A 25,787-nucleotide genomic window follows, 5' to 3' on the forward strand; every position below is an offset into this window, starting at 1 on the left:
CGCCTGCCCTGGGCCAGTACTCATATCGAAGGTGAGAGCTCCCCCACAACTCCATGTTAAACAGAGGGACTCATTGTAGATTTAAATAAATACAGTAAATGCATTTGTCTGAAAAAGCACCAGCAAACAGCAGTAAGGCCTAATTATATAGGATCACTATGTGAAATGCATGTTAAATGAAGCCAAGGACAAGGTCATGCATCTAGGAAATAAGGAATGTAGACCATAACAACAAAATAAGGGGCTGTATCCTTGAAAGCAGTGACTCTAAAAGGAACCGAGTGTAAAATTACACTGACTGTGTAGTTTTGCTAAGGGTTTAGACAATGGATTTGTATAGGATGGTTTGGATAGACATGATCCTGCCTGAGGAAGGGATAGGACCAGATTAACCCTTTAGTAGGCCCTAGGCAAAGAAATTTGTGGGCCCCAAGCCAGTTGACACCCCCCTTCCCACCCTGGCACTTCCACCCATGGGGAGTGGGGCTGGAACCACTGCTAGGAAGCAGCTGCCACTGTGGCAAGCCCATCACAGGGAGGGGGAAGGGAGGCAGACAGGGCCATTCACGCCACCACCGCAGAGGGAAAGACCAGAGTCCCTGCAGTTCAGGCCCCTAGGCATGTGCCTAGTTTGCCTACCCAGGGCCAGATTAACGTGTAGGGGACTCGACTAGATGACATCTGAAGGTTGCTTCCAGCCCTACTTCTCTGTAATTCTATGAATTAGAGATTACAGTGAATAAGTAACCAAACCTGAGCACCAGCATTGTGACAGAGGGAGAAATATGATCCTTGAATGCATAAACAAAAAAGTCATGATGTGAATTTAACATGAACAAAACATGGATGAGAAATATAAAATATTACAATTCTAGTATCCATAAGCTAAAATTAATATTGAAAAAAGAGGTTGTAGAAAAGAGCCTCAAAATTATTTGAGTGCTGAAGAAAATGTGTTGGAAACAGTTCAGTTTGTTTAGATTTACCAGAAAAAATTGCAAGATGATTTGATTACAGTGTACAAGTACCTTAAACAAGGAGAAAAAAAAAAGTACTTACGGTCTATTTAATAAATCAGAAAAAGGAACACGAACCAAACGGATGGAAGTTAAAGCCAGACAAATTCATTTGTACTAAGAAATATGTACTGTTTTACCATTGAAACAAACTACTAGGGGGGGAAGTGGTGAATTTTATACCTCAATGTCTTCAAATCAAGACCAGTTAACCTGCTTTAAAAAAAAAATAAAATCAGGCAACTGTTGGGTAACAGGAGGAAATTCTATGGCTTATGTGAAACTAGATTATTTAATTGTTCATTTTGGCCCTTATACCTATGTACTAAAATGAATGCAAAAGAAAAACTATGCAGCACCTTTTATAAATGAAAATGACTGACTAGGACACAGCAATCTTTTTTATCTTTCTTCAGAGAAGATAAGTAAAGTATCACATACGAACTGCTTATCTATGCATTTTAATGTACCAATCACTGTAATATTGTAACATTATGCGATTAAAACAAATGATTATTCTATCTTTGAATCAGCTTTGTGACTACTGCACTTTAGGAAAAATATTCCAATAAAGGACACTTTACACAGAGGATATTTGATTTATTTAAGCATGGTAGCTTGCATAACAGTAATCACTATTGAAAAAAACATACTGGAATACACAGATGAGCTCAGGGGTTAGGAAAAGATATACTTAGTTGAAGAATCACAGGAAGAAAAAAAGCCTGGTCACAATAAGCAAAGAGGTATGTTTTGAAGGCAAAATTTCAGAGGGGAAGAACAAATCATAACCAGTTTGGAAGTTGAGATACACCTGTAACTGAAAACTTACAGGGAGGATAGCCCCTACAAAAAAAACTCTAGGATGACACAACAAAATTCAGGTAGGATAGCTGTACCATAATAGAGACACAATATGGCATTAAGTCATGTCTTGTGAAAGGCAAAAAATAGCAAGTAGATATTTATTATTCCTAGAGCAAGAGTTAGGCCATGGAGTGAGAACGCCAAAAGTAGAGAGCGAAAGGAGAGAGACAGTCAAGACAGGAGCCAAAAGGAAGCATGCTCAGTTGCTACAGGGAGAGGAGCCTCACTGCAAACCGGATTTCTATGTGATAGGTCAAGTTACAGAATCCAGAATAGATAACACTAGGACAAGGCAAATGTGGGTTTAGGACAACTTCTATGAATTTGTTTCTAGTAGGATTCAGTCCAAATATGATAGACATGGGGTTTTCAACCTTTTTTAGTTTAAGTACCCCTGGTGGCCAGACACCAAACAGGGGAGAGGTAGGGTGGGAGAGTGGCATGCAGCCAGATGCTTAGCAGGGAGGCAGCAATGGTGGCACACAAGTGGGGATGGAGCGCTGCTGCCTCCCAGGAACAGGGCTGTGGCAGAATGGGGAAGCTCACCGGGCTGAGGTGAAGGTAGCAGAGCCTCTGTGCAGAGTGGAGAAGCTCACCAGGCTGGTGTGGCAGCAGCGGTTGCTGCGTGCAAGCTTTCTCACCCCACAAAGGGGAACTGCTGCCCTTTCCTGGCCCCGGCCCCTGCTCCTGGGAGGCAACAGCGCTTTATCCCCGCCTGCCTGCGTGTACCCCCTAAAACCGGTCATACCCCAGGGGTACTCATACCCCCACTTGACAACCCCTGAAAGAGACTGTGGAAAACTGGCTCCAAACAAAATTTTTCACCTAGTGGGAAATGTTCAGTCTTTGAAACATTCAGTGGTAGAAGTCTACAAAGGCAAAAAAGGCAAATACACATGCCAGTGATCATGAGAAAACATACTATTTCTTGTCACCGGCTTGTAAGCAAGTTATAAACTTACAAGAAATGTTATTATTGGCTATATAACAACATCTTTATGTATCAGAATGGCTCATATTTAACAGTAGAGCTTTCCCAACATTTCAATAGCACAGTCTTATGCTTTAATGAGAAGGAAAAAGGAGTAAATGGAAAGGAGAAAAAGTAAAGAACAGATCAGAACCAGCATTAAGAAACACTTTCAACATTTATGGCTGTCATTTGTTACCTGGATTTCTAGTTCCGCAATATGTTGCTGGAGTTCTGCCACTGCAGCAATGCGGTCTGCTTCACGGAGTCTTACTGCCATCACTTCTTCCTTACTCTGAGAAGAAAGAACAGGGTTAAGCTGCCAATGCAAGTTATGACCCTCTGATTTCAGTTGATTCAAAATTGAATATCTGTCTGGGTAAAAAGCAAGACAACAGCTAACCTACATAATAAAATATACATGACTGATATAACCAAAGAATGCTAGTGGATCTGGTTTTAATTTGAACTAATTGTATTGTATGAACATCTCTTAATGCTCAATTTTAGGGCTGTGCAAAGCTTAGGTAGTCAATTTGAGTTGGAGGAGCTTTGGCCTGATTCAAATCTCTCTTAGAATTCGAATCTAAATAGGAGACCAATTAAAAGCTCTGAATCAATTCAAAGCATCCGAATTGATTCGGGAAAAGATTTGGAAAAGGTTAGGCAATTTGACCATAGACTAAACAGGCAGCTAAGCCAGCTGCCTCCAGCTGGTAAGTCTGTTGGGGTTGGAGGATGGGGGAGGGAAGGGGCATGGATGAGGGAAGAATTGGGGCTGGGACAAGCTGCCCAGTCAGGGCAGGGGGCACAGGATGCAGGCATGGCAGCGCTCAGAGTGGGGTCTTTGCCTTGCTGCCACTTGCCCAGCTGGGGCGGGGGGACAGGATGTGTGTGCGGCTTGCTTCAAATCTCTCTTAGAATTCGAATCTAAATAGGAGACCAATTAAAAGCTCTGAATCAATTCAAAGCATCCGAATTGATTCGGGAAAAGATTTGGAAAAGGTTAGGCAATTTGACCATAGACTAAACAGGCAGCTAAGCCAGCTGCCTCCAGCTGGTAAGTCTGTTGGGGTTGGAGGATGGGGGAGGGGAGGGAAGGGGCATGGATGAGGGAGGAATTGGGGCTGGGACAAGCTGCCCAGTCAGGGCAGGGGGCACAGGATGCAGGCATGCTGCCACTTGCCCAGCTGGGGCGGGGGGACAGGATGTGTGTGCGGCTTGCTTCAGGCAGAAGGGGGCAAGCGGCAGCAGGGCATAGGCACCACTCCTAGCGCTGCCACACCCACATCCTATACCTTTCCACGCTGGCTGGCAAGCGGTGACAGCACATGCTCTTCCATGCTAGCTGGCAAGTGACGGCAGTGTAGTCCCTGCTCCCAGCACTCATGAACACCACGTGATGGCAGCAAGTGGGGCGATCCCACAGGCAGCCATGGCTGTGTAGGCTGCAGGGCAGGGGTGGTGAGCACCAACCAGCAATCGGCGACCACCTGCAGATGCCACCGGCAGCAGCAAATTGAGGACTACTCGCAGATGCCACTGACGAGGGGAAGAGGGGTGGCAAGTGCCAACTAGTGATTGGTGACCACCTGTAGACGCTGTTGGCAGCAGGTGGGGCAAATGACAACTGTCCATAGGCACCACCAGCAGTATTGGCAGTGCTTTTTGCAGGGGGTGCACCACCAAGCTAAAGGGATGCATGTGCACCCACATGCACCCCCTACACATCACCAATTCCAGTGCTGATGTGGACGTGGCAGCACTGGGAGCGGGGGCTGTGCCCTGATGCCACTTGCCCCCTTCCACCTGGAGCAAGTCACTCCTGCATCGTGCCCCCTCCCACCCTGTGCCGGCTGGGCAAATGGCAGCAGGGCACAGCTCCTGCTCTGAGAGCTGCTGCGCCCACATCCTGTGACCCCCCCCCGCCCAAGTAACATGCCCTGGCTGGGCAGCTTGTCCCAGCCCTAACCCCAACCCTCCCCCTCCTAACCCCAACAGACTTACCAGCTGGAGGCAGCTGTGTCAGCTACCCATTTAGTTTATGGCCGAATCTCTGAAGCAGCGCCAAACCTTTCAGATCTGATTTGGCTGAACTGAATTGGGACAGATTCAAATCTCTGAATCAAATCACTGTCTTCTGAACCAGATGAATCCAAAGCAAATACTTGCTGCTTCACACAGGCCTACTCAATTTTATTAAATTTGGGTTAGCAACTATACCACTCTATAAAATATGCAAGATGGGCGACTGGTTTATTTGCCAAGAAAATCTGCAAGTACCTCATAGTCAACCAGCTACAATGTGATAGGGCTAATTAATGCATGTAATCTAATTCCTGCCAGAATTGTAGTTAAGCAAAATTTAAGTTGGATTTGGGTAAGACATTGCATATTTCATCTGAGTTTTTAGATTTCAGTATCAACCTCTCACAAAAGAAATGGGGAATGTTTGGTTCTCTAACACTGTATTGTATCATTGGCTTACTTGTCTAAAATGTTAGACACTGCACAAACACCTATTTAAACACTCCTTTCTGTAGAATCATACATGTTTTTGTGGTACAGACATATCTCCAATACAAACTAGGCCTAGATTTGCTTTCTTTGAGATGACTATAAATAAGCCAGAGATGTATGATCGATAACAATGATTAATATAAACAAGCTATGGTACTTTAACCCCACAATACCATTCTGAAAATATATTTCAAATACATAATTAATGTATTTGTGCAAACTATTCACACTCTAACAGATTTAGCAACTATTGCATTAAAGCATGTTCTTACACCATCTTATTTTCTGCATGCACACACCCAAATACATTTTTTAAATTTTACTTCTCTGAAGTGTAAGTGGTATAGTTAACTACAGATGTTAAATATTAAGTGCTTTTTATAATTTATGAAAACTAAATTGATCTAGTTTTATGAAAACTTAACTTCTCTTCTCTACCATTTCACATATCTTAAGATATATATAATAATACAGAGCCCATCACAAGGGTATACCCTGGGTGCATCTACACAAGACACTTTAATGCACAGTGGACTGTTTTACTGCACATTAGCATGTCACAGGAAAAATCATGCTGAAGCGCTAATAAGCAGTAGAATTAATCTACTGTACATTAAGCATGACAAAAAATTGCCTTTGCTACTGTGCATTAGTGCTGCTACTGTGCCTTTATCTAGTACCTCATATTAGAGATACTAAACTTAATGTGCAGTCACAAAGGCGCATTAATGTACGTGTAGACATGCCCTGTGAACAGGAAAAATATTAGTAGAATGGAGTCCATTTATGAAATGACATTAAAAACATTCTTTCCCTAAAAAAAAAAATCTACTTTGAATTAAGATAATGCTTTTCAGTGTGATGTAAATTATTATAGTGCATTTTGTAGAAGTTCTGAAGATTTTTTTTAATTACTCTTATTACTCCACTAAAGGTTTTTTGCTGACAACATGATGATACTATCATGTACAATACATGAAGTGTTCTGGTAAATGTAGTAGGATTTAGCATGGTTCTACTGAACCCCAATTACTGAAAATGCTTTAATAGTTCCCCTATTTAAAGGGTATTGCCTTCAGTTAACAATTTTTCCAGTCTGAATTTATTGGAAGGAAGGTTTTCAGGTAACTCCAGAATATTCAAGCAATGGACTTCTGTCTTTATTGACTACAAATAAGATTTTAATTTAGGCTTTTTCTGATGTAAAGCAAAAATTCCCAACCAAAATTAATTGGTTTTATTTTCCCCCTGGAGGGAAGAGGGGGTTGTCATTCAAAGACACTGAACTTCAAACATTAAAAAAGGGAAGAAAAAAAGGAAGTTAAAAGATATTATTTTTGTATCTAGGAACGGTATTAGGATTACATAAAAAAAACAAAGAATTTGCTTTGTATATTTAAAGAAGTAGCAAAAGCAAAGTAACAGTGCAAGCCAGCAAAACTCACTATTGACTGGTAAGACCCGCCCCAGTCTTCCTGGTAATGAAATCATTGTTCTTCCGTGCTAAGAAGGGATGTTTGTGATAGAGATACATGCCCTCTAGGAGCAGGAGTAATGTTTCTCATTTTTACATAGACTGTCAAGTAATATTGTTACCTAGGCTAGACTTGAAAATAAGGACAAACATCAGCAAAACTAGTTCTTTTAGTAACTCATTAGAGCCATAAATCCCAATGTTTTTTAAATAAAAATCAATGCCACTTTATAGTAAAGAAGGTTTACAATCAAACTGATCAAAAACATTCCAGTCTAAGTTGAACATTGTGGGCAATGAAATTTAGCTCAGCAGACCACAAAAAGATGCTATGCAGATTCTTCTAGTTGTAGTTTTAAACCTATAAGCACACAAAAACTGTTTCCTTAAATCTGGTGAAAGTGTTTGTCATACTTACAGTAGAGTTTGCTATGTTTTTCTTTAAGCTATCTGAAGGCATCTGATACTGGGCTCAAGTTCTATTTTAGTCATTAGGACCTGGCTAGATAACAACATTTCTGATGCAAAAGTAGTATCGGAATAAGACCTATTTAAGTTTTTGAACTTTTCTGTAAGTGGTTATTTCTGTCCAGAAACAGTCATTGTAAGTCATAATGTTGGTCTTGTCCTTTATTTACAAGATAATCAATATAAATATTTAGCGAAGATTAAACTTTTGCCATTTGTCAGAAGCAGTAGGTTACATCTAACTTTTGTTACACATCAGATATTTCCCAACACTGCAACATTACGGTAGTTTGTATACAACACTGTACACTTCAAATTTTTCATTTGTTACTTGACTATTTAACAGTCAGCTTTTAATTTATTTCAGTTACTAGACCAGATTTGTTTATCAACTTACTCTTTAAGACACCCCTTATTTTTGTATAGCCAGCTGAGATAGTTTTTCTGTCAGAATGGTACCACTCTTTCAACACAACAGCTTTTACAGTAACTACTGGGGACCAGTTCTAGTCCACTAGTTACTTGTACTTTTCATTAATGAAAACAAGTAAATGCAATGCCACTGACCCATACATCAAATATTAAATTCAGATTGAGGGCACCATCCTGCCTTCAACTTGGTCCAGGGAATCTTATGGACTTCAGTTACACATTGTTAACTTCTACTAGAATACTCAATGATATTCCAAGGTCCCTTCCAGCCCTAATGTCTATGAAATGTCTATGAAATTTGGCTCCAGAAGTAAAATGAATACCTTTGGATCTGATTTTTTTCCAGTTACAAAACAACACAGTTTGACTCAAACAGCCTGTGAATTGTTAATTGGATATCACAGGAGGACATAAGAGCTGGGGGAGTGGGTGGGGGTATGGGGTCTGGCAGGGGTCCCCCCATGGTCCCCTGCCCTCTCCTCCATCCCCCTCTTCTGCCCCCTACTTGCCAGCTCTGAGGCCGGCTGCAGCTCCCTACTACAGCCCCCAGAGACTATCCAAATCATTGAAAAGATTTGGAGATCTTTGAATCAATTCAGACCTTTTAATTGGTCACCTGATTCAGTTTGGATTCAGAGATTCAGCCACTGAATTGGGCCGAATTTCCTCTGAATTGAATGAGCACCCAAAGCTTCGCACAGCCCTAATAGATATTTAGAATTTCATTTTATAATGATGATAGAGGCACTGGTAGGCTTCCAAAATGCTTTAAAATTGTAAATATGTCAATAAAATATTACCCGACAACATGGAGAGGGTCCAGAGGAGGGCCACTCGCATGATCAGGGGACAGCAAGGCAGGCCCTATCCGGAGAGGCTGCGGGACCTGAACCTGTTCAGCCTCCAAAAGAGAAGGCTGAGGGGGGATCTTGTGGCCTGTTATAAACTAGTCAGGGGCAACCAGCAGGCATTGGGGGTGTCCCTGTTCCCCCAAGCACTGCCAGGAGTGACCAGGAATAATGGTCACAAGCTGGCGGAGGGTAGATTTAGGCTGGATATCAGGAGGCGCTACTTCACAGTCAGGGCGGCTAGGATCTGGAACCAACTTCCAAGAGAAGTGGTGCAGGCTCCTACCCTGGGGGTTTTTAAGAGGAGGCTAGATGAACACCTTGCTGGGGTTGTTTGACCCCAGTACTCTTTCCTGTCATGGCAGGGGGTCGGACTAGATGATCTACTCAGGTCCCTTCCAACCCTAAAAACTATGAAACTATGAAACTATGAAGAAGCTACAATTTTTTTTATGTGTGTTACACTTTATTAAAGTGGTCACTATAAGCCTTGGTGCACTGGTTGTCCAATTCCTAACTATCAGCTTCAGCTGAAGTGCTGACACCACTCAAAATAAGAACAAGACAACTGTCATATTCCATGTGACTGATTTTAGTTTCCTTACAGGAGATTTTGAAGCATGAACAACAGACTACCTTCTTGGAACCTGCAGTTGTAGCATGTTCCATTTCAGCAATCATAAATTGTAGCTCCCTTCATTAACCAGCCAACAGACCTCTGCAGTTCTGATCTGATGCCAAAGGTAGAGATCCATGATGAGGACAGCCAAGCCTTAGAGAAATTCAGCAAACTGAATTGCAAAGAAATGGCTTCCAATAAGGAAATTAGAAAATACTGCAATGGAACATCTACTTCTTTGAAAGGCAACTGACAACCAGAACAGAAAAGAGATCTTTTTGGGTTATCCATTTTTCTTCTTTACCTCATATCCATTTATAAATTTCCATTTGGAATATATGATCTCACATTTCTGAATGTCCACAGTATAATACAAATTTTCTTGAAAACTAAAAACAATTCAACAGTGACGTACCGTGGGGGTCCAGTGCCTAGAGGCCAATGCCTGTATTCCCCACCCCCCCTTCCCACAGCAGGTCCTTCTTGTAGCAATACTTAAAGTCACGTCGCACAATAAGAACCCTGAAGGGCCGGGCTGGCACCACAACCCCGGCTGATGCCCAGGGGGCCATGGCCCCTCCCCCTTCCCCTCTGTTTGTCCGCCACTGCAATTCACATATGAAAAGTATTTTTAAAGTAGGGCCTACAATCACTTTGAAAAGTCAAATCAACTTATGCTTGGGAAATAGAGACCTATGCCTTCTCAAAATAGCAAGAGACCCAACACAATCCTTGAAGGCCTTCTGCAACTTGTTGTTCCTTGCCCTAGCCCTAGGGCTCCATATCCTCTTAAAATATTTAGTTGTCAATGTCAGCCTAAGATTGCCACAGCTACCATCCCAAACAGTATAACAATTCTTATTCTTCCCAGCACCATCTTTCCCTTCCCTCTTAAATCATTTCTGCTTGACCCACAGCTGTCAAGACCATCTATATGTCCTATCAGCTGACATAAAAATATATTTTGAAGAAACTGAGAAGCTAATGGCCCTGTTAGGATAAAATGCATCTTCTAATTTTACTTCTAACAGCAGACGTGTCAAACATCCAGCCTATGTAGCTCCTGGAGAGCAGCAGCAGTGTTAATCCCTGCAGCTCCCCGAGCCAACACAGCAGAGCGAGCTGCGTGGGTTAATGCTGCTGTTGCTCACTCTACTGCAAAAATGCCAGGTAGAGATCCCTGTTGGAGACTCATTTCGGTGGCAGTGGGGCCACCAAACCCCACTGCCTACAGCCACCTGAGCCAAGACAGCAGCTCAGACGGCTTACATAACTCAACTTGCTGACAGAGGTGGGTCCATACCGGGCCCATGAGGCCAAAAGAGTTTGACATCCCTGTTCTAAGGGATCATTCTGATGAGTAGGTTGCCCTAGCAAGGACATCCTTGCTTTTATTTACATATTGCAGTCTTGATTTTGTCACACTTTCATAAGAACAGTTCACATCATTCTGCTGCCCTGCAGAGAGTAATATACCTTATGTTATGGATGTGTGAAAGACCATGTAGGTTCCACCTGGAAAAATGAAAGTCATGGCTGGGGGGCCAGGATGAAATGTTAAAAAAATGGAGTAAGGAGGAGGTAGTTGCAATCACTCCAGAACAGGGCTGTCCAACTGGTTCCCAAAGGGTTAACCTGTAGCTCCCAGGCTCTCCACATGGCTTTCCTGCTGCTAGAGTCCCCAGTCTCCCCCTTCTTGCTTTTGCCTCCTGCCCCTGGAGCGGGGCACCCACAGGGCCACGGTAGCCAGCACCTGGGGGGCTCTTAATAGGTGTGTGGCCCAACTTGGGGGGGAGGGGAGGAAGGAAGTAGAGTGGTATGCAGCCTAGTGCCCTCCTTTGGCAGGGAGGCCTGGTGTGGCATATAGACATGACCCCTCAGAAGTTAGAAAGCCCTTCTCCAAAACATAAGAACACAAGAGATGCTGAGCTGGGGCATACCACATGTCCATCCAACCCAATATTCTGAACATCTCGGTAGCAGAGAACAGATGCTTAAGGGGAAGGCTATTTCTGCAGGGCCTATCCAGACTGAGCTGTCCCTTGCCTCTTTCCTTGTAGCTTCCACCAACCAATGAGAGGGCTGGAAAGTCCTAGTTTGGAAGTTGCAGCCCTACTCTTGCGTTCATTGCTTACTGCTGGATCTATTCTGCATGAACTTATCTAATCTTCTTTTGAATTGGCTTAAACTGACAACCACTACATCATCTTGTGGCCATAAGTTCCACAAGTTACATGCACACTGTGAAAAAAAATCTTTTAGCTCATAATTTCATTGCATGTCCCCTACTTTGGCATTGTGCGACACAGTAAATATTAAGTCCCTATTTTCTTTCTTGACACAATTCGTTATTTTATAGATCTCCTTCATATCCTGCCCTTCAGTTCACTAAACTGAAAAGTCCTGGCCCAGTTTCTCTCTGCTCTTATGGTAGCCTCCCCAACCCCCTAATCATCATTACTGCCCTCTCTGCACCTTTTCTAATTGTACTCTACCTTTTTAGGGGCAGGAGAACTCAAATGGAATGCAATATTCAAGGTAGGGGCAGAACAGATTTATACAGTGTTTAATGATATTGTGTTTTTCTGTTTAATTCCCTTACTAATAAAATAACTATTTGCCTTTTATTGGCTGCTGCTGCTATGGTAATGCTACAATGAAAAAAATACATTTGGTGAGTAAGGGGAGGGAATTAAATGGTGTCACAAGAACTTTATCTCTGTCTGAATCAAGTTTATAAAATGAACATAAAACATGGAAAAATTACTATGCTAAGTGATAATTTAAATGTGCTGTTCAGTTTTCTTTTTAACACGCAAAGAAATGATGCTTTGAGGAAGTATTGGTATTCTAGTAGAAATCTCCCAGCTTTACCTTCTACAGTCTTAAACAAGTAATATGTACAGTGTGGAAGAACATTACAATTAAGATATGTATATTGTAAGTTACATACATTATATACATTCAGAAAATCAACTATAGTCAGCTGCTTTTCAATACAAGCCTTATTGGTTGGCTAATTTACTGTAAGCATCATAGAAGAAGTTGGTTTGAAAGAATCTGAAGGAAAGGCTTGCTCTTACAACTCAGTTCGGAAAGGCCATTCTGAACAGCCAGCTTCATAGAAGAAATCAAAAGGACTGTCAGAGTGAAAAGGGGCCAGGACAAAGCTAGAAAAAAAGAATTCTAGATAGCTGTTGGTAAAACATGCCTCTACATTTAGAAATAGGGGAGGGCTATATTTATTTGATTATAAGACAAGATGTATTCCCCACATATAACATGGACTCGGGTAAACACAGTACTTGGGAAAAAAACCAAGTGGAGTAAAAGGACTACTTTTCAGGACAGACAGATCACTGCATGTCTGTACTGAGGAGAAGTGGCCAAAGGGGTCAGTAATCCAGAGAGATCATTAGGTCAAGCTAAAGGGTAGTAGAAGAAAAGCATAGGATACCTAATGTTAAAATGTTAATGAAGGATAAAAGTAGGGTAAAACTAAATTAGAAGTTTCCTACTTGAGCAAGGGAAGTATACATGCCTAGCAGTATAATTTACAAATATGTGAAATTTTATTTAAAAAAGAAGCATGCAGAATTTTCTTAAAATATTAGGATTGGACCCTGTCCCAGGAAAAATTAAATTCTAAACCAGAATTCACTTAAGGCATTAGAATCCCAACTAGAGTCAAAATATTTTCATGAAATTATTATCTTCATCTTACATTATTTTGGTTGAAACTACAGACTATTATAAATATACATTTTTTAAAAATGTTATAATGCAAACCTCAAACATCTTTCATCTACTACAGATTATGAAGCAAAATTCAGGGGCTAGTCAATATTGTAGTCAGTGGCACCATGTCTACTGCTTGCCACAATTTCCACTCTTAAAATGAATCCCTGTAAGAATGGTCTTTAAATGTGCCAGCACTATCATTTGCAATAGGCTCTGCTTTCAGCAAGCATCCCCATCCAATCGCAACTCACTTTACAGCCGGACTTTCCATGCAAATTATCCAAATAGAGATAGATACAGATCTAATTCAGATTCTGAATTACAAAGATACTAACGAAAAGTGCTTTCTTACTTTATAAAAAGGAATAATGTTACCCCATTTCTTTTTAAAAATTTTTTTACTATGGATTTGACATGACTAACATCATGAGGTCTGATAAAGAACAAGTTTTAGGAATCTATTCACCGGGCATATATCTACACACAGAATTAACGTGCAGCAATAAACTCTGGTACATATAGCACCAGGGTTTAAAATCAGTCCTGTATTTGAATGTGTGCCCGGGACCACAGCACATTGATCCAGGTCAGAGCAGCCCTGGTTGGCATGTGTCCTGGGGGGGGTCAGCATGCCAGCCTGGGGCTGGTCCAACCAAGCTCAGCATGCTGTGGAGGGGCTGGCTGGGGCATGAGGGTGCCTCAGTGTCGGGCTAGCTGACAGAAGGACACCATATTGAAGCACCCTCATGCTCCAGCCAGCCTCTTCAGTGTTTATAGATGTTGCTGAGCACTAAAGAAGTCCACAACAGAACTGCAGTGGAGTTTATTAGTTTACTGTGGCCCAACAGGGCTGCATGTGTAGATACAGAGACATTTACTGAGGGGTTAATTAGTCATCTCATATACATGTGCCCACTAACTATTAAGGATATATCTACAACAAGACAATGCAGCTCCTTCTGAAGCCTCTGTGGTTGTTAGCACAGCATTTGCCCCTGAGCTAATAACTTCAGTTAACATGGCTATACAGCTCCCAAAGGTAACATGTACAGAGCTACCTTGTGCATCTCTGCATGGTGCTGCAGTGTGCCCTGTACACAAATCCATAATATTCAATGGAAAGATTCCTAAAAACTTGGGCTGGCACATCACATTCCACTGTCCTTTAGTATGTAACTACACCTAGCCATGTCAGAAATAAATTAGATTAATACTGCATAAGCAGCAGGAAAAAATATTTTTTTCCCTAAAGAAATTCTGAATTTCCTAGGAGAGGAAAACTAGAGTTTATTCTTCTTAAATTAGAAATTCAAATATATTTGAACCAAAGCAATCCTTAACCAATCTCCTACTTGACTTCATTTGGTCTGTGAAGAGAAAAGAGACAAAAGGTACTGAATATGAACTATGCCCCATGATTGAGGGTAATTAAAGCTAGGTCAGCAGAGTTTAGTTTACAGAAATCTAGTCAATTCAGTTGTATTGCCCTAGAGGAGATAATGCTTTGAAGGATGCACAAATTTCAGTACTTACAGATTTCTGCAAGTGTGATATTGTAACAAAACTATGCATATTAATAAGGATGTAATTTCATCTCTGGGATTTAGTGACAATGATAAACCACTCAAGCTTCACTCTTCATTTATATTGTCACCAGAACCCTTTGATGGAATTACAGCCTTATGTACCCTTGGGGGTATGTTACTTCTTATAACTAAAATGTATGTATGAGAAAAAATGACTCAATTCTTTAAAACTGTGTCCTAGATAAAACATACGGAAGTTATAAGCTCTCTTAAGCCTTTTTGTCCCCTGCAGTAAAACTCAGATGTATTCATGAAGACAATCTGCAGGCTAATGAACTCTTAAAGCAGTATGTACAGATGTACACGTCAAGAAACACAACAGGATTATTGACACTCCCTCTCAATGTACTATCCTTTTGGTGAATACTAAAAACCTGCTATTGGTAGTCTTCAACACTTCAGAAAAATTTAGTAAAACAAATTTACCACCTATTTGCATATACAGAAGACAGTCAAGTAAATACAAGCTTTTAATTTTTTTTAGCTTCTCTAATAAACATAGTAGTAGTAGTAATAATAATAATTATAACAACAATACTACTACTCCTAATAATAATAATGAAACAAAACTGAAAGCAACTTACACTTAACCTGTATCAACTTCCTGGTTCAGTAGCCTCACTTTTAGGTAAAGAGCAATGGCCAGTCTAAAGTACTGTTTTACAGAGAAGCTACAGGTTAACTTTGCAGGACTTCATGTTCACCGTGTCAGCGATTTCTAAACTAAAATCTGCACATTTTAAAGGAAAACTATGTTATTCATTTTAAACCATAGCATCATATTGAACCCATAATTTGAAAGAAAATGTGGGTTCTTTCCTTCCTGAGCCTTTCTGGTCATTTGAAAAAGATAGACAGGCAGACTACCACTGAATAAGAACTGTCATACCCACTTTTTCTGTAGGCATGTGCGCCACTCCAGTTCTACCTTAGTTAATTTTTTCCACAGTGGTGCCAATTCTGCAGTGTTCAGCAAAGCCAAGTACTAAAACATGTTTGTTACGAAAGTTATCAGATATGTCTGAGTAACAGCGATCAGGATCTATTGAGTAAGAAAGGTACCTTACTATATCAAGTCACTTTTCTGGGTAGAACCACACTTTAAAGTAAAAGTTAATCTTCGCAGGACCACAAACCAGCAGCTCTGTCAAAATCTAAATGATTTTGGTAGACAGTAAATCAAGGATGATACTGTCAGTTCAGTACAAGTCATAAAGTTCTGTTTTACCTGAGGTGTTTAAAGCTCATAATGTGATCTATTAGTAATATACAGGATTGAAGAATTTGTATATACACATTTTGTCCATGAATTGTGTACTCATGATTCCATTTACCTTGCATTCAATCTCTGCTTGTCTGCGTTTGGCTTCACTTAACTGAGCAAGAAGTCCTTTGTTCTGTGTAGAAAGATACTGCACCTTCCCTTGCAGATTGGTAACCTCTTGCTCCGCCCTTCGCAAGTGGTTGCTATTGATCTGATTCTGCCATTTATAAAAACAGAAGATAAACTTTAAGAGGAAAAATGTCAAAGAAGGTCTTTGATGTTTATCCCACCTAACTCACTCCAACAAGGCAAAGACTGATAAGTTACTCAAGTAACTAATCCTACTCTGTAAAAAGGACTGACGGGGTTTGCTTGTTTGTTTTTATTTACAAACTGAATTTGTACATTTTTACTGAGCAAAAAGCATTCTGAACTTTGACAACCAAATATGCATTCGATCTTAATGTTTTACTTTAAATTAGAAAAATGACAGAACTACCTTTTGGCTGATAAATATCAAAAGCCAAAGTATGCTTAAGTAACACGAATTCAAGTACTATACACAGAACACTCAGATTAGTTACAAGATATTAGATTCTGCAAGCAAAATTACTTTTTATAGAATCCTTGTACAAAAATATAGTAATATAGTGCCAAATTTTGTTCAAAGGGAAACTAACAATACACATGCACAGAAGCACCAAGTACATACAGTGAAGCATTAAAGGTTAAGATTTTTAGTACATGGCATCTGATAGAACAGGATAACTATGCCCCCTGCTGACTGTAGTAAAATAGTACAGGTTATATTTCCAATTACTGATCCATTTTCACTTAGGCTGTTGTCAGGAGTTAATGGAGTCATGTAAAATGGATTTTGGAGGAATTTTATACCCCACTCCCCAATCACAATATCTGCCATGCCACACATGCATGGCAAGTTGTGCAATTTAGCTAGTAGGGCATAAAATTCCTCAAACCCCAATCATGCAACTGCCAGTTGTCAGCATGCAATGGGGGTGCAACTGCAGCTGCAAAACAGGGAGCTCCCGGCTCCCCAGCTGCACCCCTGCACAAATGGAAGCAGCAGCTGGGGAGCCAGGAGTTCCCCCCTTTCCAGGTACTGCTTTCATTGGTGCCTGGGAACATAAAAAAAGTGGACAGGCAACTGGGGCTCCCCTATACGGCAGCTTGTTAAAGATTTGGGGCACAGCGAGTCCAACATCAAGGAACCTTTCCTTGAGCTTGGGATCACAGTGCCCCATATTTTTAAAAGGCTTCCCCCACTTTTTTAAATTTGTAAGTGCTTAAAGCCTAACATCAGGGAGAGGCTCCCAGTGACCTCCACAGTGCAGTTGGAATCAGGGAGGTCCTGTCCCCTGCTGCACAGCACCAGCTTAAAAAAGCACCCACACAAGCAGCAGGGGCTGGGAAAAGCTTCTTCATCCCCAGCTGCCAGCACCCAGCAGCTCTTCAAATGAATGAGTGAAGCTTGGGATAGGAGAGCTTTCCCATCCCCAGCTCCAAGTGTTGGGAAAACAGTGCATGCAGTGAGGCAGAAGAGGAGTTTCCCCATCCCTAGCTGCTAGTGCCAGATGCCTTTTTAAAGGGGCACATGCAACTAGGGAAGGGAAAGCTCCCCCAGTCCTAGCTGCACTCAGCTGTTTAAAGAGCTGCCTGGTGCAAGGAGCTGGGGATCGGAGAAGCTCATATATTACTACCTGCATATCTGGCATCTTCTGAGGATAAAGCAGGGGGCAGCTGGGCTCACGACTGGAGCTATCCTAGCCCAATCCTGCCAATTAGGCAGGAGAAACTTTGTCTCAGCCCCCAGGGCTGTCCTGTGCCAGACCCCAACACTCAGCTGAGCATTGGGATTCAGCATCAGGCAGTCCTGCCTCAGTTCAGATTCAGGATCAGGTAGGTAAAGGCTATGTCCCAGATCCTGCAACTGCCCCATGCCCTAAGGCTCTCCAGCACCTTAAGGAGTCTTTCTGGGACTGTAGGGCAGGTTCTGGAGAGAATCTATATCAAAGGGCTGGTATTGTCAGTTATATAAAGAACCTGTAAAGATTTCAGAATAGTTAATTGAAACATTTTTATTGCTCTACTAAGCCAGATTTCTCAGTATATTAAGATTCATGCATTTACTCTGTATAGAGAGTTAATTAAGCCAACCATGAAGAAGTAAAAAAAATGAAATTTGGTTACTGAAATAACTGAAGAAGAGGCATGAGAAAAATCAGATTGTAAATGGAATGTTCTCTCAATCAATCTCACAGCTTGGAAAAAAATCAAACTGCCTTGGAATTACTATCCTAAGAAACAACTATCAAGGGAAAGGCTATAATTGGGACCCTAGATGCCAATATTTGCTTAGGTTCATAACATTAGCCTTTGGGGCACCAGCCCCAGACACTGATTTGGAGGAGGCACCAGAATGGCAGCAGGAGCTGGTGTGTGGAGAATCCACACCACTGCAGCAGCAGCTGCCAGGGAGACAAGAACCTAGCCCTGGCACAAGCTGCCAGGGTTTTTGAGTCTTTTCTTCTCTTCCTTGTACAGGCACAAAAATTCTTAGTTATGCCTCTAATTCATTAGTCTTGTCCTACATCATTGCAATGCTAGTTTTCAGTATCATACCTGAGTTTCCATCTCCATCATTCTTTGTTTCATCTCTTTTAGCTCTGCCTGAGTTTCTGCTTCTTTCAATCGGATAGTCATTAATTCATCTTGCAGCTCATTCACAGTGTTCTTTCTGGGTGTGTCTTTCCACCTGCCAGTGGTACGAGCTAGGTGACGCTAAAATAATTTACAAGTTTATAAAACTGATTTTGGTTGAATACTAGTCTCATCTCCGACTGAAAACAAAATACTTCACAAAGGGTGCTCATACATGTGCTCCAGGAGTTGGGGGAAGGGGACTGCTTTATTAGAGTGGCTCCAAGAGCCATTCTAATTAAAGCACCTGGAGCATCATATGTATCAGCACCCCTGTTCTGAAAAATGGTGACAGGGGCTCTTTAACTGAAGCTTATTCAATTGAGTCTGCCCCAACACACTGTAATTACAGTGCACTGGAGCAGCCTTGCTGCATGCATATAGGCACCCTTTGAAGTACCATGTTCCTGTTTGTCATGAAAAAAAAAAAGTTGAAATGTTCACAAATATACATAAGTATAAGAAGTGAGAAATGGAAGCTTAAAAGGCAGTAATTGACAATTGGGACAACTGGGAAAAGGAGAAGTTTGAGCATTTTAACATGTAACAAGAGGACTTTGCCAACTTTTACATTTCAATGGAATTCATTGAAGTAGGATCCCTGTTTTCACTTTCTGCTGGTGTACTTCCTACCAAACACTTCAGTCTGTAGCATGAGGTAGGAACACATGGCTACAACTGGGTCCAATTTCACATATATTTTAAAGGTACATTTAAGTAAAGTTTCTTGTAGCAGCCTCATTTAACACTTCTCTTGCCCAATGCCATCCACCAATTTCTACCAGACACCATTTTTCAGACTTATATATTCTCTTTTTTGCTTTCTTAAAAATACATTTTCAAAAGGTATATTATATTTATACCTGCCAGTGCTCCTCCAAATCCTTGACCTGCTGTCTAAGTTCTTTTAGTCCCATCAGAGCTTCTGCTTCCCTTAATTTCACCGCAATCAGTTCTTCTTGAAGTCTAGCAACATTATTCTCATCAGGTAAAGAACTGTTTCTCTGCAGCAAAAAGGACTCTCTTCAACATACATTTGAAGAATTTTTCATTTAATGAGTTTTGTTGCAAGATAACCATTATTACTGGCTAAACACAAAATGTTTGAAAGTGCATGCAGTGCACCTTCAGATGAAATTTAATTATTTGAAATCAAATATTTAAGATAAAGTGTGGATTTAAAAGCAGAAAAACACCTTTTAAATGTGAACTAAAAAGTAGTTATCCGTATTTCAAACTTTTGGCATTTAGATTTTTCTGGTTACAGTAGTTGGAATCTAAATAGAAGATTCACTAGAAAAGCAGGACAGGTAGCTGCATTAGTTACACTGATTTTGTCATGAATAATGCCATAAAATGGATGCAAGACAAACCTGAAGGGGTTCTGAACTATGATCTTGTCAGGCAAAATGTAGGGGAAAAACTGATTTTGTGTCATTTAGGGTTTCACATATCTTGTATGAACTCCTAGGCTTTGGCTTTTAGAATGTTTTTTCATCTTTAAAAGGGCTCCAATGGATGCTGGAAAACGGAAATGTTGTGAACACTCAGTATGGTAGTTGGTCAAGAAGCAATACAGATTAAGACAAAGGGATAGTAGGAGAGGTATGGACAGACATAACATTTGTAGAACCCCAAGTGTCTCTAAAGTGTTCCAAAAATGAGGGCACAGACCTATGATAAACCACTTCAAACAGGACCATTTCATCTTTAAAAATGATCCTGGAAAAAAATAGAAACAACTTTTACAAACATTATAGTAAAGTACTTTGCATCCTCCAACAGAGCATGATAGTGAGTTGGTCAGTCTTCCAGCACCCCACAGTACTTTGTCTCATTTGTTGACCCTGTACCCCAAGGACTCTGCTTCTCCTGCATCTGAACAGTCAAGGACCCTTTGCAGCATGTCAGTAGCAGTCTGAACCATAGTAACAGTGCCACTGTCCACTGTTCCATCCACAAGGCAGTTAACTAACTGGAGCTGGGCAGAAATAATAGCTGTCCCTGCCAACTGGGGGAACGAGAACATCCAACACTCACTGACAGGGAACTATTACAACCAAACTGTCTATAACTAAATTGCCCCTGACAGTGCTGTGTCAAGGCCAAAGTGCTGAAGGGACAAAATAAGGACCATGATGTCAATTAGGTCCAGGCACTCAGAGGGTGACTTGTGCCTGCCAGAAGGAGCTGTCACAGACTGTGGCCAGCAGAGACTCAATAAAGCCCTGGTCTGTTACTGACTCCAGCATCAACCCAGAAGCATACAATGACTCCAAGGGCTGTAACTGGGAACAGGAGGACCCTCTGGATAGGGTCTCTCCTCCAATTTGGGAGCACAGATCAGGAGACTTACTATTGAGCTGAACATGACAGCTCTGATGCCACTGAGATGGATCAGCCCATCCCAGTCCATCTCGACTGATCATCCCCTCAACCTCATGCCAGACTAGCCCCATAGCATCATGCCATATCAACCCCTCAACTTCACAGATATCCCTGCCACACATTCCTGCTGAACATTCCCCATCTCACCACTACTGAAAAGCATCACTTCACAGCTGCCCATGACAAGCCAGCACTCTTCTTTCTAAAGCCCATATCCCAGCTGCCAGGAGACATAAACCTGTTACTTACTGCAGCATGTTGACAGGACCACTGGCATGCACACACAGATGCCTCCAACATCATTAGGCTGCCCATGCAGGTCCTACATTGTAATTGTAGAGGATTTGGGGAACCCTAAATACACCACCTGGGGGAACACATGGTTTTGGTGTGTAGAAATTGGGTCAAGGGCATCTTTGTTTTGAAACCATTGATGGAAGAACACAGTACTACTCTGGGGGATGGGGAGGCTTCCAGATGGTGATTAGTCATATCCAGTGATTTTGGGAAAGAGAGTCCTAACATGCCATGGAGCTTGGGGACTCTACACTAGGCTGCCAGGATGAGGCAGGGAAGAACCATCTTAAGCGTTTTAGGATGCACAAGCAAAAGTGAAGAGGCTTATAAGGTGAAACATGGAAATACCCTAGGAAGTTCGTCAGTTTACTTTCACATTGGCACAAGTTTAACAAAGGACACTTATTTTCTTGCTGACATTTCAGGGTCAACACCTACTGAGATGGGAGCTCCCACAGTAATAGATGTGGAGGTCCTAATTATATGGATAGTAACTGAGCACTTCCTTCTTGGCATCCCAGTGTAAGGCTTCATGAGCCATAGGAGAAAACATACACCAAGTCCCCAAGTAGCAAGGGGAAAGGGTGAGGTGGGGAATAGTTATTTTTTCCATCTCAATGGTGGTAACTCCACTGGCAAACTCCTCCATTGTAAGGGACACCAGGCTAAAGTTCCTAAAGATCATGGTGCCATGAACCTTGTTCAATTGGCTAGTGGTAACATAAGTAAACTGTCCCTGGTGGTCTACAATGCCCTGTAGCAACAGTAGAAAAGTAGCTCTTTTGGTTGATATACTCCAGGCTGCAAGGGGCAGGATGGTGATGTAGGTGCCACTGATGGCCCTGATGTAGTTCAGAAAGCCCATGCAGATAAATCCAGCAATGTCCTCCTACAGGCTGGTGGGGCAAAGGAAACATCCACAAGTGCAGCACACCTCCTGGATAGATGATCCTGCTGTGGACCTGCCCATCCCAAAACTGTTAGTCAGAAACTGCAGGCTTCTATGGGTGGCTAGCTTCCTGATGGTGATGGCCACACATTTCTCCATGGTGAGGTTATTCTTATGTTGGTGGCTTGGCTCTTGAGTGTTGGGGTCAGCTTGGCAAAGATCTTTACAAAGGTGCTACAGTTCACCCTAAAGTTCTGGTCTCCAAAGCTTGTTGTCCCAGGTCTCCAGAACAATGCATTCCCACCACTTGCTGCTCATATCTGTGGCCTAGAAGCACCAATACAGTAAAAACCGTGTTATCTGGCACTTTATTAACCAGCATGCCCACTGATGTGGCAAAAGCGAAACTGGAAGGCCCACCATGGCACTTCTGGTTTCACCGAGTCCCACTTTGCCGACTTTGGAACACGGCCTGGGGCAAAGCCGCCTGTGTGGGACCCCTCTCCCTGTCCCCTGACACACTGAACCCTGGTGCTCTGGACGGGGCAGGAGGGGCCTGCCTCTCAGGTAACCGGCATATTTGATTAACCAGCACTCCCCATTCCCCATGGATGCCAGATAACACAGCTTTTACTGTACATGGTTTGCAGAAGGCTGTCCTCTGTGTTGTCATTCTCCGAGAAGGTACTGTCAATGGCGCAGAGCAAGTAATACATCTTTAGGAGGCACCCTTCCAAGGTCTTGTTTGTAGGGCCTTGTAATATCATTTTAATGCCTGCCATCTGGCACTTGAGCTGGAAGAGGATGCAAAGCATGGCTATGCAGATCATGACTCAGTCTTAAGTAGGACAGTAGGGACAGCACCTCCCAGTGCTGCTAAGCCAAGGACTAGAGAGCAAGGAGATCGTAGGCATCCATTTCCAGCCGTGATGAAAGTGATGTTCCTGTAACTGACCAGACTTTCTATAGGTGAAACTGACCAGGCCTGTAGTAGCAGCGAACACTGAGGAAGGCTGAGGGACCAAAGTAGGGGAGGGGTGGTGAGGTGGAAACAACACAACAGCTAAAAGGTAGGCCTGTGTGACGCTTCAGTCGCTGATTTGATTCAGCCTGATTTGGTGGCCAAATCTCTGAATCCAAATCGAAATTTATGACCATTCGACCTTGTTATCCCCTGGGGCACTCTAGTGAACAAACGTTCCCCCAGATCCTGGTGAGCACCCCTTATAAACTTATAGGCAGCCATCAGATCAACCCTGAGCCTGCGCTTTTCCAGGCTGAAGAGTCCTATAGCTCTCAGCCTCTCATCATAAGGTCTGTTTTCCTGACCTCTGATCATGTGTGTGGCTCTTCTCTGGACTCTCACAAGCTTCTCCACATCCTTTTTGAATTGTGGAGCCCAAAACTGGACATACTACTCCAGCTGCGGCCTCACCAAGGCCGAGTACAACAGGAAAATGACATTCTGGGAATTGCTTGAGAAGCATCTATGGATGCAAGCCAGAGTTTTTCTCATTTTACTAGCAGCAGCATCACATTGAAGGCTCATGTTCATCTTATGATCAGTCATGACCCCCAAGTCCTTTTCGCCTGTAGTGCTAATCAGCGTAGCACTGCCGAGCCTATAAAGGATGCTGCAGGTTTTTCTTCCCAAGGTGGAGAACCTTGCATTTTTCAGTGTTAAACACCATCAGGTTCTTGTCCACCCATTTCCTGAGCCTGTCAAGGTCATCCTGGATCGCCCTCCTGTCTTCTGGTGTGGATGCTTTACCCCAGAGTTTGGTATCATTGGCGAACTTGGCCAGTCCACTTCTGACTCCAATGTCCACAGCATTAATGAAGATATTGAATAATATAGGTCCAAGGACAGAGCCTTGAGGGATACCACTGGTCACAGAGCACCACAATGATTGACTTCCATCAACCACCACCCTCTAACACAGCTTTAAATGTTTTTTCTACATACCTCAAGGTACCAGGCAGCTCGTGAACACTAGGATGCTGGGGCGGACAAAGCGTTGTACAGGAGCACAAGGGACTCCGCAGCATGCTTGGCAGGAGACCCGGAAGTGGACCAGAAGCATTTCCGGTCCAGTCCGTTTCCAGATCCACCGGGGAGCATGCAACTGGTGCCTCCTGAGTCTGGGAGGTGCACCCAGTGGCCAACTACCAAACCAGGGGGCCCAGGACGGCCCCTCAGCACACTTGGTGGTAGACCTGGAATTCACTGCCGAGCATGCAGTGTGCCCCGCCCCCTGTGGGATGCTCCATCTGCCCCACCCTCACAGTGTTCACAAACCATACCTGGTACCTCGAGGCATGTAGAAAAAACATTTAAAAGCTGTGTCTAAGGCCAAATCGCTCATTCTCCAAATCAGCATCGACTCTTCAGATTTGATTTGGCCCAACTGAATCTGGGACAGCGATCCGAATCAACAAATCGAATCACTGTCCCCAATTCAGGCTGAATCCAAATCAAATACTGTCCTTTTCACAAATCCCTAGTAAAAGGCTCTTTTCTCTTCACTCAGCAGTTCTTCAAAGCCTCTGGAAACTTGGGCCCCAAAGGCATCTCTGCTTTCCAGCCCCCGACCTGCAGAGCTCTTCCATTGCCGGCACTAAGGGCGATCTTAAAGGATTTCAGTGGGGAGGGACCTGTAAATTTGCACAATACTGAAGTGCTTCAAATCTGAAGTGCTTTAGATTAGAGCAGGATTTGAAGTGCTTCAAAACGGTATCTGTCATACCCTAGGACCTATCAGAAAACCCAAGAATTAGTTTCAAGAAAACCAGCTGGAAAGAAGGGTTATATGGAAAGAGAAAAAGCCTGAATAAAATAAGATCCTGATGAGAAAAAAAAATGAAGAACAGTATAAGGAAAAGGTAAGGAAAGAAATAAGAAAGGAATCTACCTGAACAGGTTTATTCCTGTTTACTATGCAATGCAGATGTATGAAGTGTTTGAACTGCTGTCAGGTACTCCAAGTTTAAAGTTGTGCACTACTTCCTTCCATGGCCTTATTTTGTGGTATATAAATATTCTCTTTTTTGGCAAAATTGTAATTTTGTCATATCTAGGGATTTGCATGGTTTGCCTAAAATTAAGCAATAATAGAATTACAGAATTCTTAGATTTTATGTCAGAATTCATAGATGGACTCAACCATCCATTTTACCAGCTCAGAACACACACACACTCGAAAATGAAGTGCTATAGCAAACATTAAAAAGTGATTATATAGTCTTCTAGAGTTTTACCTGAAAAAATGGTAGCACATCTGTAAGAATATGTGATAACAGAATTTTTTTTGGCCAGGCTGCATGTTAAGTTAATAAAAAGGTAGAAAAAATGCTGCATTTGCAGTAGTTTTGGGTTATTCTATGTCTTTTTATTGACCTAACTGTGCATGCTTAATTATGGAGATGCCGTAATAAAATTATTTCCTGGAACTGAGTCAGTTTGCTGCAAATGAAGTAGCTATTTCATTTTTGCAAGTATATTGAAATTTTATTTTTAACAATGTCACATCTATGTTTGAGGCAACTTAAATAAAAGGTAAATGCTGACCGTCTGAAATGAGGGTATGACCTCATATGTTGGATTCTTGTTTTAACGTACAATTGTTGCTGCCTTAACATTTTATACATCTTGCTCATTTCAAACCCACTAAACTTTTCAGATAATTA

General features: G+C 42.1%; 1 protein-coding gene across 3 annotated transcripts in view; it reads right to left on the minus strand.

Moving 5' to 3' along the window:
* EVI5 (ecotropic viral integration site 5) overlaps nucleotides 1-25,787 on the minus strand; it is a 157,318-nt gene that overhangs the window by 41,809 nt on the left and 89,722 nt on the right. For all 3 annotated transcript variants that reach the window (XM_090047684.1, XM_090047683.1, XM_090047685.1), the window contains 4 exons: nucleotides 19,390-19,530; nucleotides 18,449-18,607; nucleotides 15,876-16,022; nucleotides 3,053-3,148 (listed from right to left, as the gene is read on the minus strand). In XM_090047684.1, the coding sequence (XP_089903810.1) occupies nucleotides 3,053-3,148; nucleotides 15,876-16,022; nucleotides 18,449-18,607; nucleotides 19,390-19,530 (543 nt within the window). The remainder of the gene's footprint in view (nucleotides 1-3,052; nucleotides 3,149-15,875; nucleotides 16,023-18,448; nucleotides 18,608-19,389; nucleotides 19,531-25,787) is intronic.

The sequence above is a fragment of the Crocodylus siamensis genome, chromosome 5, assembly GCF_052110815.1.
Source record: "Crocodylus siamensis isolate JL-2025a chromosome 5, ASM5211081v1, whole genome shotgun sequence".
Taxonomy (NCBI): Eukaryota; Metazoa; Chordata; order Crocodylia; family Crocodylidae; genus Crocodylus; species Crocodylus siamensis.